The sequence below is a fragment of the Salmo salar genome, chromosome ssa21 (genome assembly GCF_905237065.1).
Source record: "Salmo salar chromosome ssa21, Ssal_v3.1, whole genome shotgun sequence".
Taxonomy (NCBI): domain Eukaryota; kingdom Metazoa; phylum Chordata; class Actinopteri; order Salmoniformes; family Salmonidae; genus Salmo; species Salmo salar.
This window is the reverse complement of record NC_059462.1, coordinates 47,060,531-47,080,000: the sequence shown is the minus strand read 5'-3', so window position 1 is coordinate 47,080,000 and position 19,470 is coordinate 47,060,531. Positions and strand designations below refer to the sequence as shown.

The 19,470-nt window shown below is 44.3% G+C and overlaps 1 protein-coding gene across 2 annotated transcripts in view; it reads left to right on the top strand.

Annotated features, from left to right (window-relative positions):
• The window catches only part of LOC106582422 (contactin-associated protein-like 5), a 151,444-nt gene that overhangs the window by 74,282 nt on the left and 57,692 nt on the right, over positions 1–19,470 (top strand). For both annotated transcript variants that reach the window (XM_045704845.1, XM_045704846.1), the window contains exons 2-3: positions 6,861–6,971; positions 11,023–11,216. In XM_045704845.1, coding sequence (XP_045560801.1) covers positions 6,861–6,971; positions 11,023–11,216 — 305 coding nt within the window. The remainder of the gene's footprint in view (positions 1–6,860; positions 6,972–11,022; positions 11,217–19,470) is intronic.

Below are 19,470 nucleotides of genomic sequence, written 5' to 3'. Positions count from 1 at the left end.
ACTTTTTCCACCACTGATGGGTATGGGGATGGATAATAAAATGATGGACAGACTACAGTGATTATTGTAATCAAGATGTTGCCAGTTCTTATTATGGCCTGGGATCCTCTTTAGCAGCCACACGGTGATGATCTCGGAGTGATCACTGCTCTGTGGAAAAACAAAGAAGAGTTGTGGTGCAGTGAAGGAGCTCTACCCCGCTCACTGCTCTTATTGGGGCCTTGCAGGCAGAGCTAGCTCCACCCCGCTCACTGCTCTTATTGGGGCCTGGCAGGCAGGGCTAGCTCCACCCCGCTCACTGCTCTTATTGGGGCCTTGCAGGCAGGGCTAGCTCCACCCCGCTCACTGCTCTTATTGGGGCCTGGCAGGCAGGGCTAGCTCTACCCCGCTCACTGCTCTTATTGGGGCCTGGCAGGCAGGGCTAGCTCTACCCCGCTCACTGCTCTTATTGGGGCCTGGCAGGCAGGGCTAGCTCCACCCCGCTCACTGCTCTTATTGGGGCCTTGCAGGCAGAGCTAGCTCCACCCCGCTGACTGCTCTTATTGGGGCCTGGCAGGCAGGGCTAGCTCCACCCCGCTCACTGCTCTTATTGGGGCCTGGCAGGCAGGGCTAGCTCCACCCCGCTCACTGCTCTTATTGGGGCCTGGCAGGCAGGGCTAGCTCCACCCCGCTCACTGCTCTTATTGGGGCCTTGCAGGCAGAGCTAGCTCCACCCCGCTCACTGCTCTAATTGGGGCCTGGCAGGCAGGGCTAGCTCCACCCTGCTCAATGCGCTTATTGGGGCCTGGAAGGGAGGGCTAGCTCCACCCTGCTCACTGTTCTTTAAAAATGAAAATTATTTTTATTTTTATTTAACCAGGTAGGCCAGTTGAGAACAAGTTCTCATTTACAACTGCGACCTGGCCAAGATAAAGCAAAGCAGTGCGACAAAAACAACGACACAGAGTTACACATGGGATAAAAAAGCTTACAGTCAATAACACAATAGAAAAAGTCTATATACAGTGTGTGCAAATGAAGTAAGGAGGTAAGGCAATAAATATGCCAATAGTGGCGAAGTAATTACAATTTGGAATTTACACTGGAGTTATATATGTGCAGATGAGGATGTGCAAGTAGAAATACTGGTGTGCAAAAGAGCAGAAAAAAATAATAATATGGGGATGAGGTAGGTAGTTGGTTGGATGGGCTATTTACAGATGGGCTGTGTACAGCTGCAGCGATTGGTAAGCTGCTCTGACAGTTGATGCTTAAAGTTAGTGAGGGCGATATAAGTCTCCAACTTCAGTGATTTTTGCAATTTGTTCCAGTCATTGGCAGCAGAGAACTGGAAGGAAAGGCGGCGGAAGGAGGTGTTGGCTTTGGGGATGACCATTGAAATATATCTGCTGGAGCACGTGCTATGGGTAGGTATTGCTATGGTGACCAGTGAGCTGAGATAAGGTGGAGCTATACCTAGAAGAGACTTATAGATGACCTGGAGCCAGTGGGTTTGGCAACGAATATGTAGCAAGGACCAGACGAGAGCATACAGGTCGCAGTTGTGGTTAGGATATGGGGCTTTGGTGACAAAACGGATGGCACTGTGATAGATTGCATCCAATTTGCTTAGTAGAGTGTTGGAGGCTATTTTGTAAATGACATCACCAAAGTCAAGGATCGGTAGGATAGTCAGTTTTACGAGGGTATGTTTGGCAGCATGAGTGAAGGAGGCTTTGTTGCGAAATAGGAAGCAGATTCTGGATTTCATTTTGGACACCTAGGTATTTATATTTGTCCACATATTCTAAATCAGAACCATCCAGAGTAGTGATGCTGTTCGGGCGGGCGGGTGCGGGCAGCGATCGGTTGAAGAGCATGCATTTAGTTTTACTAGCATTTAAGAGCAGTTGGAAGCCACGGAAGGAGTGTTGTATGGCGTTGAAGCTCGTTTGGAGGTTTGTTAACACAGTGTCCAAAGAAGGGCCAATTGTACACAGAATGGTGTCGTCTGCGTAGAGGTGGATCAAAGAATGAACCACAGCAAGAGCGACATCATTGATATATACAGAGAAAAGAGTCGGCCCGAGAATTGAACCCTGTGGCACCCCCATAGAGACTGCCAGTGTTCCGGACAACAGGCCCTCCGATTTGACACACTGAACTCTATCTGAGAAGTAGTTGGTGAACCAGGCGAGGCAGTCATGAGAGAAACCAAGGCTGTTAAGTCTGCCGATAAGAATATGGTGATTGACAGAGTCGAAAGCCTTGGCCAGCTCGTTGAAGATGGCTGCACAGTACTGTATTTTATCGATGGCGGTTATGATATCGTTTAGGACCTTGAGCGTGGCTGAGGTGCACCCATGACCAGCTTGGAAACCAGATTGCATAGCGGAGAAGGTACGGTGGGATTCGAAATGGTCGGTGATGTGTTTGTTCACTTGGCTTTTGAAGACTTTAGAAAGCAGGGCAGGATGGATATAGGTTTGTAACAGTTTGGGTCTAGAGTGTCTCCCCATTTGAAGAGGGGGATGATTGGGGCCTGGCGGGCAGGGCTAGCTCAGCCTCGCTCACTGCTCTTTTGGGGGCCTGGCGGGCAGGGCTGTATCAGTGGAAGATGAGGCCGACACGTTCAGATCACTGGCCTCTTAATCTCCTTCTGCCTGTTGGAAGTACTCTAATCTCACACTGATGGATTAGAGGAACACGATTGACATACAGACACATACACACACACACAGGGCTGCCGATTGTGTTGTGAATTCTACTGTCCTCTTTTGAAGGGTCACTGCTTGAGTTAATGGACTGCTGGGGAGAGATTTATGGAGTGGATAAGTGAGGCAACCCCCCTATTTTAGAAATATATGGCTTTAGACCCCATAGTGTGCTGTACTTGCAGTCAAACATTATTTTCCACAAAATGGTGAACAGAAGTCAAGATGATAATTCCGTTTCAGTTATTATTCTTAAAGTAGCATTATTCTAAAAGTGTTCTGTCTTACAAGCATGGTAGTAGATGAACTGAGCGGTGCAGTTTTGTAGGCAAATCATATTCTAGTACAGTGGTGTCAACCTCATTTTGCCCCACGGGCTATATTCAGTCTTAATCAAGGTCCAGAGGGCCGCATTAATAATTGTTAATATTTTCTAGCCATCAACATTTACAACATTTACAAAAAATATTCCTCTATCCATATTTGTTTTTAATTTTGACACTCTGACTGTCAAATCGGTGATTTTTAGTTAGCTGAACAGAGTCAATTATTTTAAGTGTCACGACTTCGGTCCCGCTCCTTGTTCGGGCGGCGTTCGGCGGTCGACGTCACCGGCTTTCTAGCCACCGCCGATCCACTTTTCATTTTCCATTTGTTCTGTCTTTGTCTTATTCACACCTGGCTAACACTCCACCAATTACTTGTTTATTATTTAACCCTCTGTTCCCCATGTTGTATTTGTGAGTGACTGTTATTTGTTACGTGGATATTTGTCAGGCGCTGCACTTTTGTTTTAGACCGCGTTTTGGCACTAGTATGTGTTATGTGCTGTCATTTGTTAACCGGTATTAAAGTGCACCTGTTTATTATATTCCGCTCTCCTGCACTTGACTTCGCCTCCCATATACACGCATTACATTAAGAGGGTGTATAAATATACAGTACGAGTCAAGAGTTAGGACACACCTACTTATTCAAGGATGTTTCTTTATTTCTACTGTTTTCTACATTGTGGAATAATATTGAAGACATTAAAACTATGAAATAACACATATGGAATCATGTTGTAACCATAAAAGTGTTAAACGAATCAAATTATATTTTATATTTGAGATCCTTGAAAGTAGCCACCCTTTGCCTTGATGACAGATTTGCACACTCTTGGCATTCTCTCAACCAGCATCAATGCATTTCAATTAACTATTATTCTACAATGTAGAATGCGTGTCCAAACTTTTAACTGGTAATGTAGGTCCATTATCATTAATACACAGTTTTGATTTGGTTTTAGTCATTTTAGATTGTTAGATATCATTGTTTTTTTAAGGGAAAAATGCTATCATCTATCTATCTATCTATCTATCTATCTATCTATCTATCTATCTATCTATCTATCTATCTATCTATCTATCTATCTATCTATCTATCTATCTATCTATCTATCTATCTATCTATCTATCTATGCATGTATGTATGTATGTATGTATGTATGTATACTTACAGTGGCTTGTGAAAGAATTCACCCCCGTGGCATTTTTCCTATTTTGTTGCCTTACAACCTGGAATTAAAATAGATTTTTTTGGGGGGTTGCATCATTTGATTTACACAACATGCCTATCACTTTGAAGATGCAAAATATTTTTCATTGTGAAACAGACAAGAAATAAGACAAAAAAAAATGGAAAACTTGAGCGTGCATAACTATTCATTCCCCGAAAGTCAATACTTTGTAGAGGCACCTTTTGCAGCAATTACAGCTGCAAGTCTCTACGATGTATGTCTCTATAAGCTTGGCACATCTAGCCACTGGGATTTTTGCCCATTCTTCAAGGCAAACCTGCTCCAGCTCCTTCAAGTTGGATGGGTTCTGCTGGTGTACAGCAATCTTTAAGTCATACCACAGATTCTCAATTGGATTGAGGTCTGGGCTTTGACCAGTATGCTTAGGGTCATTGTCCTGCTGGAAGGTGAACCTCTGTCCCAGTCTCAAATCTCTGGAAGACTGAAAAAGGTTTCCCTCAAGAATTTCCCTGTATTTAGCGCCATCCATCATTCCTTCAATTCTGACCAGTTTCCCAGTGTCTGCCGATGGAAAAACACCCCCACAGCATGATGCTGCCACCACCATGCTTCATTGCGGGGATGGTGTTCTCGGGGTGATGAGAGGTGTTGGGTTTGCCCCAGACATAGCGTTTTCCTTGATGGCCAAAAAGCTATGTTTTAGTCTCATCTGAGCAGAGTGCCTTCTTCCATATGTTTGGGGAGTCTCCCACAAACACCAAACGTGTTTACAATTTTTTTTCTTTAAGCAATACATTTTTTTTTGGCCACTCTTCCGTAAAGCCCAGCGCTTTGGAGTGTACGGCTTAAAGTGGTGCTATGAACTGTCACGTCCTGACCAGTAAAAGGGGTTGTTTGTTATTGTAGTTAGGTCGGGGCGTGGCAGGGGGTGTTTGTTTAGTGTGTTTCGTTTTTTTTTGTAATGTTCTATGTTAGTCTATTTCTATGTCTGTGTCTAGTTATTCTATTTCTATGCTTAGTTTATTGGGTTGACCTTCAATTGGAGGCAGCTGTTCCTCATTGCCTCTAATTGAAGGTCCTATTTATAGGGGTGTTTTTTTCATTGGGATTTTGTGGGTAGTTGTTCCATGTGTAGCTGTGTGCCTCACAGGACTGTTTTTCGTCGTTGTTTTGTATTAAGTGTTTATTTTGGTTTTCTTCTAAATAAAAGAAGATGAGCATACACATTCCCTCTGCGCCTTGGTCCCATCCTTACGACGAACGTGACAGAACTACCCACCACCAGCGGACCAAGCAGCGGAGGAAGGAGCAGCAGAGGAGCTCTTTGGATTCATGGACATGGGAGGAGGTATTGGACGGAAAGGGATCCTACACATGAGAGGAGATCCAGGCTGGAAGGGATCGCCTCCCATGGGAACAGGTGGAGGAAGCCAGGAGAGCGGAGGCAGCAGGAGATTGGAGAGAACGCTATGCTGGGACACGGCTGGCAAGGAAACCCGAGAGGCAGTCCGCCCTACAGTCCGGAACCGGCGCTCCCAGAGTCGGAGCCTGCAGAGGCGGCCCTCAGTCCGGAGCCTGCAGAGGGAAACCTTTTTCAGTTATTCTATTTCTATGCTTAGTTTATTGGGTTGACCTTCAATTGGAGGCAGCTGTTCCTCGTTGCCTCTAATTGAAGGTCCTATTTATAGGAGTGTTTTTTCATTGGGATTTTGTGGGTAGTTGTTCCGTGTGTAGCTGTGTGCCTCACAGGACTGTTTTTCGTCGTTGTTTTGTATTAAGTGTTTATTTTCTTCTAAATAAAAGAAGATGAGCATACACATTCCCGCTGCGCCTTGGTCCCATCCTTACGACGAATGTGACATGGACAGATAATCCAATGTCCGCTGTGGAGCTTTGCAGCTCCTTCTGGGTTATCTTTGGTCTCTTTGTTGCCTCTCTGATTAATGCCAACCTTGCCTGGTCCGTGAGTTTTGGTGGGCGGCCCTCTCTTATCAGGTTTGTTGGGGTGCCATATTCTTTCCATTTTTTAATAATGGATTTAATGGTGTTCCGTGGGATGTTCAAGGTTTCTGATATTTTTTAAATAATATAATCCATAGTATTTCTCCACAACTTTGTCCCTGACCTGGTTGGAGAGCTCCTTGGTCTTCATGGTGCCACTTGCTTGTTGGTACCCCTTGCTTGGTGGTGTTGCAGACTCTGGGGCCTTTCAGAACAGGTGTATATATACTGAGATCATGTGACACTAAGGTTTCACACAGGTGGACTTTATTTAACTAATTATGTGACTTCTGAAGGTAATTGGTTGCACCAGATCATATTTAGGGGCTTCATAGCAAAGGGGGTGAATACATATGCACACACCACTTTTCCCTAATGCAACAAAATAGGAAAAACGCCAACGGGGGTGAATACTTTTGCAAGGCACTGTATATGCATACACACACGCATACATACTGTATGTATGTATGTATGTATGTATGTATGTATGTATGTATGTATGTATGTATGTATGTATGTATGTATGTATGTATGTATGTTATTTTTATGTTTGACACCCCTGCTCTATCAGATGATGCTGGTCCTAAAGGTCTATATATTGTACCCAACCATGAACTAATGTACTCTCTATTTTACTCTTACAGATATCTGCAATGGCCCGTTGGTATCCATGCTGCCCCAGGGCTCTTTTGTGAGCTCCTCTCAGTCCTCTGTCAGTTATGCTCCACACTTCTCCAAGATCAACAGAAGAGATGGTGAGTTACAATGTTAGGACTTTGTCCAGTAACTAGTTACCGACAAAATAATTACTACTGTGTTAATATTGAGGAATAAAAATGCTCTCTTTTGTATACAAAATTACTACTGTGTTAATATTGAGGAATAAAAATGCTCTCTTTTGTATACAAAGCTAAAAATGTTGAATCAATAATGCACTTTGGGATATAAGCACCAGAGGTAGATAGATCTATGTACCCTGAAAAAAATATATACTTTTATCTTTACATAGTTGAATGTGCTGACAACAAAATCACACAAAAATAATCAATGGAAATCCAATTTATCAACCCATGGAGGTCTGGATTTGGAGTCACACTCAAAATTTAAGTGGAAAACCACACTACAGGCTGATCCAACTTTGATGTAATGTCCTTAAAACAAGTCAAAATGAGGCTCAGTAATGTGTGTGGCCTCCACGTGCCTGTATGACCTCCCTACAACGCCTGGGCATGCTCCTGATGAGGTGGCGGATGGTCTCCTGAGGGATCTCCTCCAGTGTATATGGAGCCAACCCAGATTTGCCCCCTGTGTGGCGTGGCAGCCACTATAACAACAACATTTAAAAAAATATATATATATATATATAATATATATATATATATATATATATATTAACCTTCCCAGGTCGAGAGTCTCCTCTTTCAGGTGCAGTTGGTACTGAGTTGATTGCCCATAATGTTCCATAGTTAGAGATAAAAGTCAGATGACACTATTTTTAAACATCAAATGTTCCTATGAGTATGTAAAATATATATATATATATATATACATATATATATATATGATATATATATATATATATATATACAGTGCTCAAAAAAATAAAGGGAACACATAAACAACACAATGTAACTCCAAGTCAATCACACTTCTGTGAAATCAAACTGTCCACTTAGGAAGCAACACTGATTGACAATAAATTTCACATGCTGTTGTGCAAATGGAATAGGCAACAGGTGGAAATTATAGGCAATTAGCAAGACACCCCCCAATAAAGGAGTGGTTCGGCAGGTGGTGACCACAGACCACTTCTCAGTTCTTATGCTTCCTGGCTGATGTTTTGGTCACTTTTGAATGCTGGCGGTGCTTTCACTCTAGTGGTAGCATGAGACGGAGTCTACAACCCACACAAGTGGCTCAGGTAGTGCAGCTCATCCAGGATGGCACATCAATGCAAGCTGTGGCAAGAAGGTTTGCTGTGTCTGTCAGCGTAGTGTCCAGAGCATGGAGGCGCTACCAGGAGACAGGCCATGACATCAGGAGACGTGGAGGAGGCCGTAGGAGGGCAACAACCCAGCAGCAGGACCGCTACCTCCGCCTTTGTGCAAGGAGGAGCAGGAGGAGCACTGCCAGAGCCCTGCAAAATGACCTCCAGCAGGCCACAAATGTGCATGTGTCTGCTCAAACGGTCAGAAACAGACTCCATGAGGGTGGTATGAGGGCCCGACGTCCACAGGTGGGGGTTGTGCTTACAGCCCAACACCATGCAGGACGTTTGGCATTTGCCAGAGAACACCAAGATTGGCAAATTCGCCACTGGCGCCCTGTGCTCTTCACAGATGAAAGCAGGTTCACACTGAGCACATGTGACAGACGTGACATAGTCTGGAGATGCCGTGGAGAACGTTCTGCTGCCTGCAACATCCTCCAGCATGACCGGTTTGGCGGTGGGTCAGTCATGGTGTGGGGTGGCATTTCTTTGGGGAGCCTCACTGCCCTCCATGTGCTCGCCAGAGGTAGCCTGACTGCCAGTAGGTACCGAGATGAGATCCTCAGACCCCTTGTGAGACCATATGCTGGTGCGGTTGGCCCTGGGTTCCTCCTAATGCAAGACAATGCTAGACCTCATGCGGCTGGAGTGTGTCAGCAGTTCCTGCAAGAGGAAGGCATTGATGCTTTGGACTGGCCCACCCGTTCCCCAGACCTGAATCCAATTGAGCACATCTGGGACATCATGTCTCGCTCCATCCACCAACGCCACATTGCACCACAGACTGTCCAGGAGTTGGCGGATGCTTTAGTCCATGAGATTATTTCATTCATTCAGATCTAGGATGTGTTATTTTAGTGTTCCCTTTATTTTTTTGAGCAGTGTATATATAGCATAAAAGAGGGGGTTAGTTCATGCAGCATGATAGAGGGGGTTAGTTTGTGCAGCATGAAAGAGGGGGTTAGTTCATGCAGCATGATAGAGGGGGTTAGTTCGTGCAGCATGATAGAGGGGGTTAGTTCATGCAGCATGATAGGGGGTTAGTTCATGCAGCATGATATAGGAGGTTAGTTCGTGCAGCATGATAGAGGGGGTTAGTTCGTGCAGCATGATAGAGGGGGTTAGTTCGTGCAGCGTGATAGAGGGGGTTAGTTTGTGCAGCATGATAGAGGGGGTTAGTTCATACAGCGTGATGGGGTTAGTACAATCCCTTCACATGCTATATATAGGCATGTGAAGGGATTGGGCAGCAACCCATATATATATATATGCTTATTTTGGCGAATTAAAACCATTTACTTTTGTTACAAAAAGGTAAATAAAATAAAAAGTGTTTCTGATTTCAGAGCCGCCGGGAAGTTTTGTTGGATGTAATACTAGGAGATCATATTCAAAAGATCTTCATCCAGGATTAGTTAACCATAATGCTATTATTGAATTAAGATGGAGATACACTATCTCCACCTCATGGGCATCTTAAGAAGAGAGGTTTTCATATAAATCCCTGATGCGGTCCTGTTTGCACTTCAGCACCATTTAGACGATTTTATGTTGCTCTTAGCCCTAACAACAAGGGTCACAGATCAGTAAATTAATCTACATATAAATCTGCGTTCTGTAACTAGATAATGATTTTCAATGACTTGGAGTGTGACCGACCCCAGGTTATTTGGACCTCGGCTACAGTACGTGTGTCTATAACAACCAGAATGATCCTGCTCCCATGGTGGTGTGTCCCAGCCCATAGCTGGGTGGCTTGTGGGGTCTGACTGTACTAATTGTACACAGCACTGCCGTATCACACTTTCACATTAGTGTTTGGAAGTAGCTTACCTTTTAATGGTGTGTTTTCACACTTCATATCTCTCCAGATAGAGGGGGTTAGTTCATACAGCATGATGGAGGGGGTTAGTTCATGCAGAATGATAGAGGGGGTTAGTTCATACAGCATGATAAAGGGGGTTAGTTCATACAGCATGATGGAGGGGGTTAGTTCATGCAGAATGATAGAGGGGGTTAGTTCATACAGCATGATAAAGGGGGTTATGTTCATACAGCATGATAGAAGGGGTTATGTTCATACAGCATGATAGAGGAGGTTAGTTCATACAGCATGATAGAGGGGGTTAGTTCATGCATCATGATAGAGGGGGTTAGTTCATACATCATGATAGGGGGTTAGTTCATGCAGCATGAAAGAGGGGGTTAGTTCATGCAGCATGATAGAGGGGGTTAGTTTGTGCAGCATGAAAGAGGGGGTTAGTTCAGGCAGCATGATAGAGGGGGTTAGTTTGTGCTGCATGATAGAGGGGGTTAGTTCATGCAGCATGATAGAGGGGGTTAGTTTGTGCAGCATGAAAGAGGGGGTTAGTTCGTGCAGCATGATAGAGGGGGTTAGTTTGTGCTGCATGATAGAGGGGGTTAGTTCGTGCAGCATGAAAGAGGGGGTTAGTTCATGCAGCATGATATAGGAGGTTAGTTCGTGCAGCATGATAGAGGGGGTTAGTTCATGCAGCATGATAGAGGGGGTTAGTTCATCCAGCATGATAGAGGGGGTTAGTTCGTGCAGCATGATAGAGGGGGTTAGTTCGTGCAGCATGATAGAGGGGGTTAGTTCGTGCAGCATGATAGAGGGGGTTAGCTCATACAGCGTGATGGGGGTTAGTACAATCCCTTCACATGCTATACAGAGGATCCTAGCATACACAAGATACTCACAGGGGTAAAGGTTATCTTGACTCAAGACAGAACAATTCGATCCAAACTGTGCATTGACTGAATTCTAAAAGGAATGTTTCTCTCTCTGGTCTCCTGAGGAGCGGGAGGCTGGTCTCCCCAGGTGACAGACAGACAGCCGTGGCTGCAGCTGGACCTCAGGGACAGGATGGAGGTGACGGCCGTCGCCACACAGGGGCGCTACGGAGGCTCAGACTGGGTCAGCGGCTACCTGCTGCTGTTCAGTGACACAGGCCGAGCCTGGAAGCAGTACCGACAGGAAGACGGGGTGGGGGTGAGTTGCATCATACTGTAGATTTACTGGAGTGAGTGAGTGAGTGAGTGAGTGAGTGAGTGAGTGAGTGAGTGAGTGAGTGAGTGAGTGAGTGAGTGAGTGAGTGAGTGAGTGAGTGAGTGAGTGAGTGAGTGAGTGAGTGAGTGAGTGAGTGAGTGAGAGTGAGAGTTTGAGTGAGAGACCTACATTGTGCATGACACAAGTAAATGGACAATGACCCCAAGCATACTTCCAAAGTTGTTGCAAAATGGCTTAAGGACAACAAAGTCAAGGTATTGGAGTGGCCATCACAAAGCCCTGACCTCAATCCTATAGAAAATGTATGGGCAGAACTGAAAAAAACGTGTGTGAGCAAGGAGGCCTATAAAGGCTACCTGAGACATTTGACCCAAGTAAAAAAATTTAAAGGCAATGCTACCAAATACTAATTGAGTATATGTAAACTTCTGACCCACTGGGAATGTGATGAAAGAAATAAAAGCTCAAATAAATAATTTTCTCTACAATTAGGTGCATGTTCATTAATTGTTTATGATTCATTGAACAAGCATGGGAAACAGTGTTTAAACCCTTTACAATGAAGATCTGTGAAGTTATTTGGATTTTTACTAATTATCTTTGAAAGACAGGGTCCTGAAAAAGGGATGTTTCTTTTTTTGCTGAGTTTATATATATTTATTTTTTAAATATATTTTCCTTTATTATTTTCCCCTAACCCTACCATCCCTCCCCTAATTGGAGTAAACTAATGGACAACAACTCTTAGGTTTCTACTTCCAGCTTATACATACTATATGCATTTTACAAAGACAGTATATTTTACAATAGTTATCTTTTCTTTGTTTTTAGTCCCATCTTTCAGCTCCACTCAACCCCTCCCATCTATCACTGAACACCGTCCACTGTAGACTTGTTTTCACTGCTGCGGTCACAATAACTTTAACTTAATCAGTGGCGCAGCGGTCTAAGGCACTGCATCTCAGAGGTGTCACTACAGACCCTGGTTCGATTTCAGGCTGTATCACAACCGGCCGTGATTGGGAGTCCCATAGGGCTGCGCACAATTGGCCCAACGTCGCCCCGGTAGGGTTTGGCCGGGTTAGGCCGTCATTGTAAATAATATTTTTTTCTTAACTGAATTGCCTAGTTAAATAAATAAAACATTTAAACATATTTAAATAGTCTAAGTTCTGACTTTTCATTTCACTCGGCACATTGGGATGAGAGAGTAGCTGAGTATTGAGCTGTAACTCAATACATGAATTAGGAGGCTTTGTTTTGTAGTGTTTTTTCTTAATTCTGGTGTGTTTTCCCCATTGGTTGGATGGGTTTTGAGAAGGAGATGAGGATGTGAGTAGTCTGCAATTGAGATTCTCCCATAGGCTACTGAATATAGGCTATTCACATGGCAGTTAGAGGGGCTATTGGCCTTTTTTCTTCCCGCATGTTGTTGGAAGGACGTCTCCAGATTTTGCTCGCCTGAAGTAGAGTATATTGTGATAAATTGCAGGCCACACTACTTGCCTAGAGAGTTCTCAGCTATACATTTCGTGGCTGTTTATTTACCACCACAGACAGATGCTGGCGCTAAGACCGCACTCAGTCAGCTGTATAAGGAAATAAGCAAACGGGAAACCACTCACCCAGAGGCGGCGCTCCTAGTGGCCGGAGAATTTAATGCAGGGAAACTTAAATCAGTTCTACCAAATTTCTATCAACATGTCTCCGTAGCTGACGTGAGAAAGACCTTTAAACAGGTCAACATACACAAGACTGCAGGGCCAGACGGATTACCAGGACGTGTGCTCCGGGCATGTGCTGACCAACTGGCAGGTGTCTTCACTGACATTTTCAACATGTCCCTGATTGAGTCTGTAATACCAACATGTTTCAAGCAGACCACCATAGTCCCTGTGCCCAAGAACACAAAGGCAACCTGCCTAAATGACTACAGACCTGTAGCACTCACGTCCGTAGCCATGAAGTGCCTTGAAAGGTTGGTAATGGCTCACATCAACAACATTATCCCAGAAACCCTAGACCCACTCCAATTTGCATACCGCCCAAACAGATCCACAGATGATGCAATCTCTATTGCACTCTACACTGCCCTTTCCCACATGGACAAAAGAAACACTTATGTGAGAATGCTATTCATTGACTACAGCTCAGTGTTCAACACCATAGTACCCTCAAAGCTCATCACTAAGCTAAGGAACCTGGGACTAAACACCTCCCTCTGCAACTGGATCCTGGACTTCATGACGGGCCGCCCCCAGGTGGTGAGAGTAGGTAGCAACACATCTGCCACGCTGATCCTCAACACTGGAGCTCCACAGGGGTGTGTGCTCAGTCCCCTCCTGTACTCCCTGTTCAGGCACGACTCCAACACCATCATTAAGTTTGCAGACAACACAACAGTGGTAGGCCTGGTCACAGACAACGACGAGACCGCCTATAGGGAGGAGGTCAGAGACCTGGCCGTGTGGTGCCAGAATAACAACCTATCCCTCAACGTTGCCAAGACTAAGGAGATGATTGTGGACTACAGGGAAAGGAGGACTGAGCACGCCCCCATTCTCATTGATAGGGCTGTAGTGGAGCAGGTTGAGCGCTTCAAGTTCCTCAGTGTCCACATCAACAGCAAACTAGAATGGTCCAAACACACCAAGACAGACGTGAAGAGGGCACGACAAAGCCTATTCCCCCTCAGGAAACTAAAAAGATTTGGCATGGGTCCTGAGATCCTCAAAAGTTTCTACAGCTGCAACATCGAGAGCATCCTGACTGGTTGCATCACTGCCTGGTACGGCAATTGCTCGGCCTGAGAGTAGTGCGTACGGCCCAGTACATCACTGGGTTTAAGCTGCCTGCCATCCAGGACCTCTACACTATGCGGTCTCAGAGGAAGGCCCTAAAAATTGTCAAAGACCCCAGCCACCCCAGTCATAGACTGTTCTCTCTACTACCGCATGGCAAGCGGTACCGGAGTGCCAAGTCTAGGACAAAAAAGGCTTCTCAACACTTTTTACCCCCAAGCCTCAAGACTCCTGAACAGGTAATCAAATGGTTACCCGGACTATTTGCATTGTGTGCCCCGCCCCCCCAACCCCCCCAAACCCTCTTTTTACGCTGCTGCTACTCTCTGTTTATCATACATGCATAGTCACTTTAACTATACATTAATGTACGTACTACCTCAAATGGGCCAACCAACCAGTGCTCCCGCACATTGGCTAACCGGGCTATCTGCAATGTGTCTCGCCACCCACCACCCGCCAACCTATCTTTTACGCTACTGCTACGCTCTGTTCATCATATATGCATAGTCACTTTAACCATATCTACATGTACATACTACCTCAATCAGCCTGACTAACCGGTGTCTGTATGTAGCCTCGCTACTGTTATAGCCTCGCTACTGTATATAGCCTGTCTTTTTACAGTTATTTTATTTCTTTACTTACCTATTGTTCACCTAACACCTTTTTTGCACCATTGTTTAGAGCCTGTAAGTAAGCATTTCACTGTAAGGTGAAACCTGTTATATTCGGCGCACGTGACAAATAAACTTTTATTTGATTTGAAGACCAAAGCAAAAGTAATATGATGTTTTTGATAATCATAGATGGATTCATGTTTCTCCAATAAATAAATTAGTCACATGACCACATGGTTTTGTTCAGGCATTTTAGTTCGTTTGACATTTGGCAATGTGAAACCAACAGGATAAAATGAAAAAAATACAGTGTAACAGATAATCAAGTCCCGATTTGAACTATAGCTCAGAAAGAGGTGTGAAAACGTCCTTAGCCTCTGGGGTGGGTGAGAGCGAGCAAAAGGTTAAACCTCTCTGTCTTTGTTCTGCTCTCCCCAGAGATGCCACGCTTTATGGGGAAAACCATTAGGAGAATCCTTGTGAAGGAGACATTTTGTTTGACGGTAGTGTGTGATGAAGTGTGGCTGTACTCTACTCACTGACTGACTCCTCATTCATCCTATTCACCCTTTAATATGATGGTATCGCTAGTGCTTGGTTAGCACATGCACATAATTGAGTTAACATCAACAACAAAAATATATTTCTCATGATGTTTTAGTGGACATACATTATTTAAAACCTGTTGTGTTCACTCCATTTATGTGAAGTAAAACTCAACATTCTTGCATTTTCTGCCACTCAGAATTTTTCTTAAGATGTCTCGGGGACAAATGTTTTTGCACATTAGCAATACTCAAGAGTTTCTATCACGTGGTGTATAATTTACAGTAGTTGAAGTTACAAGTGCAGACAGCATGTCCAGTCCACTATGGCAATATGTATTGAATTATTCATTCTCTTCTATGTCTTTAAAAATACATTATTTACACTCAAATGTGGGATAATGTAGAAATAATGGTATAGTGTATGAACCCTACTTGACATGCTTTGAAATTGTTCTCAATGATTGATTGTGACTGAATTGGGATATAGGAGTGAAGTGCATAGTATTTTTTTCATCTGTCTTTTGTGTTAAGTAATGATATTTAAATGTTGTACTCTAACATACTGTTGGGTGACTGTTAGGTTGGGCCTTGGAATAGTCCCATAGCTTTTCTGTATTCAGACAGAGTGAATTTGAAGAGTTTATATGCTATACAGTATACAGTGCATTCTGAAAGTATTCACACCCCTTGACTTTTTCTACATTTTATATGAGATTGTGTGTCACTGGACTACACACAGTACCCCATAATGTCAAAGTGGAATTATGTTTTTCGAAATGTTTTGTAATCAATAAAAAATGGAAAGCTGAAATGTGTTCAGTGAATAAGTATTCGAACCCCTTTGTTATGGCAAGCCTAAATAAATTCAGGAATAAAAATTAGCTTAACAAATCACATAATAAGTTGCATGGACTCTGTGTGCAATAATAGTGTTTAACATGGTTTTTGAATGACTACCTCATCTCTGTACCCCACACATATAATGAATTGTATGTAAGGTGCCTCAGATAAGCAGTGGATTTCAACCACAAAGATGAGGGAGGTTTTCTAATGCCTCACAAAAAAGGGCACCTATTGCTAGATGGGTCAAAATAAAAATGAAAAGCAGACATTGAATATGCCTTTTAGTCACCATTACACTTTGGATGGTGTATCAATACATCCAGTCACCACAAATATACAGGTGTTCTTCCTAACTCAATTGCCGGAGAGGAAGAAACTGTTCAGGGATTTCACCATGAGGTCAATGGGGACTTTAAAACAGTTACAGAATTTAATGGCTGTGATAGGAAAAAACTGAGGATGAATCAACAACATTGTACTTACTCCACAATACTAACCTAATTGACAGAGTGAAAAGAAGGAAGCCTTTACAGAACAAAAATATTCCAAAACAAGCATCCTGTTTGTAACAAGACACTGATGTAAAACTGCAAAAACTGTGGTCAAAGAAATTAAATTTAGTCATGAAAACAAAGCGTTACGTCTGGGGCAAATCCAACAAAACACACATCACTGACAACCACACTTCATATTTTCAAGCATGGTGGTAGCTGCACCTCACCTGGGACTCCGGTTCATCCTCTCTGGGACTCCGGTTCATCCTCTCTGGGACTCCGGTTCATCCTCGCTGGGACTATGGTTCATCCTCTCTGGGACTATGGTTCATCCTCTCTGGGACTCCGGTTCATCCTCTCTGGGACTCCGGTTCATCCTCTCTGGGACTCCGGTTCATCCTCTCTGGGACTCCGGTTCATCCTCTCTGGGACTCTGGTTGATCCTCTCTGGGACTCTGGTTGATCCTCTCTGGGACTCTGGTTCATCCTCTCTGGGACACCGGTTCATCCTCTCTGGGACACCGGTTCATCCTCTCTGGGACACCGGTTCATCCTCTCTGGGACTCTGGTTAATCCTCTCTGGGACTCTGGTTCATCCTCTCTGGGACTCTGGTTCATCCTCTCTGGGACTCTGGTTCATCCTCTCTGGGACACCGGTTCATCCTCTCTGGGACACCGGTTCATCCTGTCTGGCACACCGGTTCATCCTCTCTGGCACACCGGTTCATCCTCTCTGGGACACCGGTTCATCCTCTCTGGGACACCGGTTCATCCTCTCTGGGACACTAGTTCAGCCTCTGGTCTGTGTCCTATTACTACAGCACTAGGGCAGCCCATAGTGTGGCTGGCTAATCCCTAGCCTGTGTAATATGGGCGCTATTAAGTATTAATATAATATTATAATACAGTGCATTCGGGAAGTATTCAGACCCCTTGACTTTTTCCACATTTTGTTACGTTACATACTTATTCTAAAATTGATTTAAAAAAAATCAGCAATCTACACACAATACCCCATAATGACAAAGCGAAAACAGGTTTTTATCATTTATGCACATTTATTAAAAATAAAAAACAGACACCTTATTTACGTACTGTAACTATTCAGACCCTTTGCCAACAGACTAGAAATTGAGCTCAGGTGCATCCTGTTAACATTGATCATCCTTGAAATGTTTCTACAACTTTATTGGAGTCCACCTATGGTAAATCCAATTGATTGGAGATGATTAGGAAAGGCACACACCTGTCTATATAAGGTCCCACAGTTGAAAGTGCATGTCAGAGCAAAAACCAAGCCATGAGGTCAAAGGAATTGTTTGTAGAGCTCCGAGACAGGATTAAGTCAAGGCCCAGATCTGGGGAAGGGTACCAAAACATTTGTGTAGCATTGAAGGTACCCAAGAACACAGTCGCCTCCATCATTCTTAAATGGAAGAAGTTTGTAACCACCAAGACTCTTCCTAGAGCTGGCCGCCCGGCCAAACTGAGCAATTGGGGGAGAAGGGCCTTGATCAGGGAGGTGAGCAAGAACCCAATGGTCACACTGACAGAGCTCCAGAGTTCCTCTGTGGATATGGGAGAACCTTCCAGAAGGACAACCATCTCTGCAGTACTCAGGTCTTTATGGTAGAGTGGCCAGACTGAAGCCACTCCTCAGTAAAAGGCACATAACAGCCCGCTTGGAGTTTGCTAAAAGGCACTTAAGGGACTCAGACCATGAGAAACAAGATTCTCTGGTCTGATGAAACCAAGATTGAACTCTTTGGCCTGAATGCCAAGCGTCACATCTAGAGGAAACCTGGCATCATCCCTACGGTGAAGCATGGTGGTGGTAGCATTGTGCTGTGGGGATGTTTTTCAGCGTCAGGGGCTGGGAGATTAGTCAGGATCGAGGGAAAGATGAACGGAGCAAAGTACAGAGAGATCCTTGATGAAATCCTGCTCCAGAGCTCTCAGGACCTCAGACTGGGGTGAAGGTTTACCTTCCATCAAGACAATGACCCTAAGCACCCAGCCAAGCCAATGCAGGAGTGGCTTCGGGACAAGTCTCTGAATGTCCTTGAGTGGCCCAGCCAGAACCCAGACTCAAACCCGATCGAACATCTCTGGAGAGACCTGAAAATAGCTGTGCAGCGACGCTCCCCATCCAACCGGACAGAGCTTGAGAGGATCTGCAGAGAACAATGGAAGAAACTTCCCAAATACAGATGTGCCATGCTTGTAGCGTAATACCCAAGAAGACTCAAGGCTGTAATCGCTGCCAAAGGTGCTTCAACAAAGTACTGAGTAAAGGGTCAGAATACTTATGTAATAGTGATATATCCGTTCATGCTTTGTCATTATGGCGTATTGCGTGTAGAATGATGAGGGGAAATAAAAAATATAATGAATTTTAGAATAAGGTTGTAACGTATCAAAATTTGGAAAAAGTCAAGGGGTCCTGGCGTTACGAGCACCATGCTCCCACTACCCTGGCGTTACGAGCACCATGCTCCCACTACCCTGGCGTTATGAGCACCATGCTCCCACTACCCTGGCGTTACGAGCACCATGCTCCCACTACCCTGGCATTACGAGCACCATGCTCCCACTACCCTGGCGTTACTAGCAAAATGCTATCAAACTGAGCTACAAAGTGTATGTGGTATTAATTGGAATGATTCTTCAGTACGTTACAGTAAGTGGATGTAGAGTGCGTTTACAGTAAGTGGATGTAGAGTGAGGTACATGAAGTGGATGTAGAGTGAGTTACAGTAAGTGGATGTAGAGTGAGTTACAGTAAGTGGATGTAGAGTGAGGTACATGAAGTGGATGTAGAGTGAGTTACAGTAAGTGGATGTAGAGTGAGTTACAGTAAGTGGATGTAGAGTGAGTTACATGAAGTGGATGTGGAGCCAATAGAATTAGAATGAGAGATCATGCTGAGG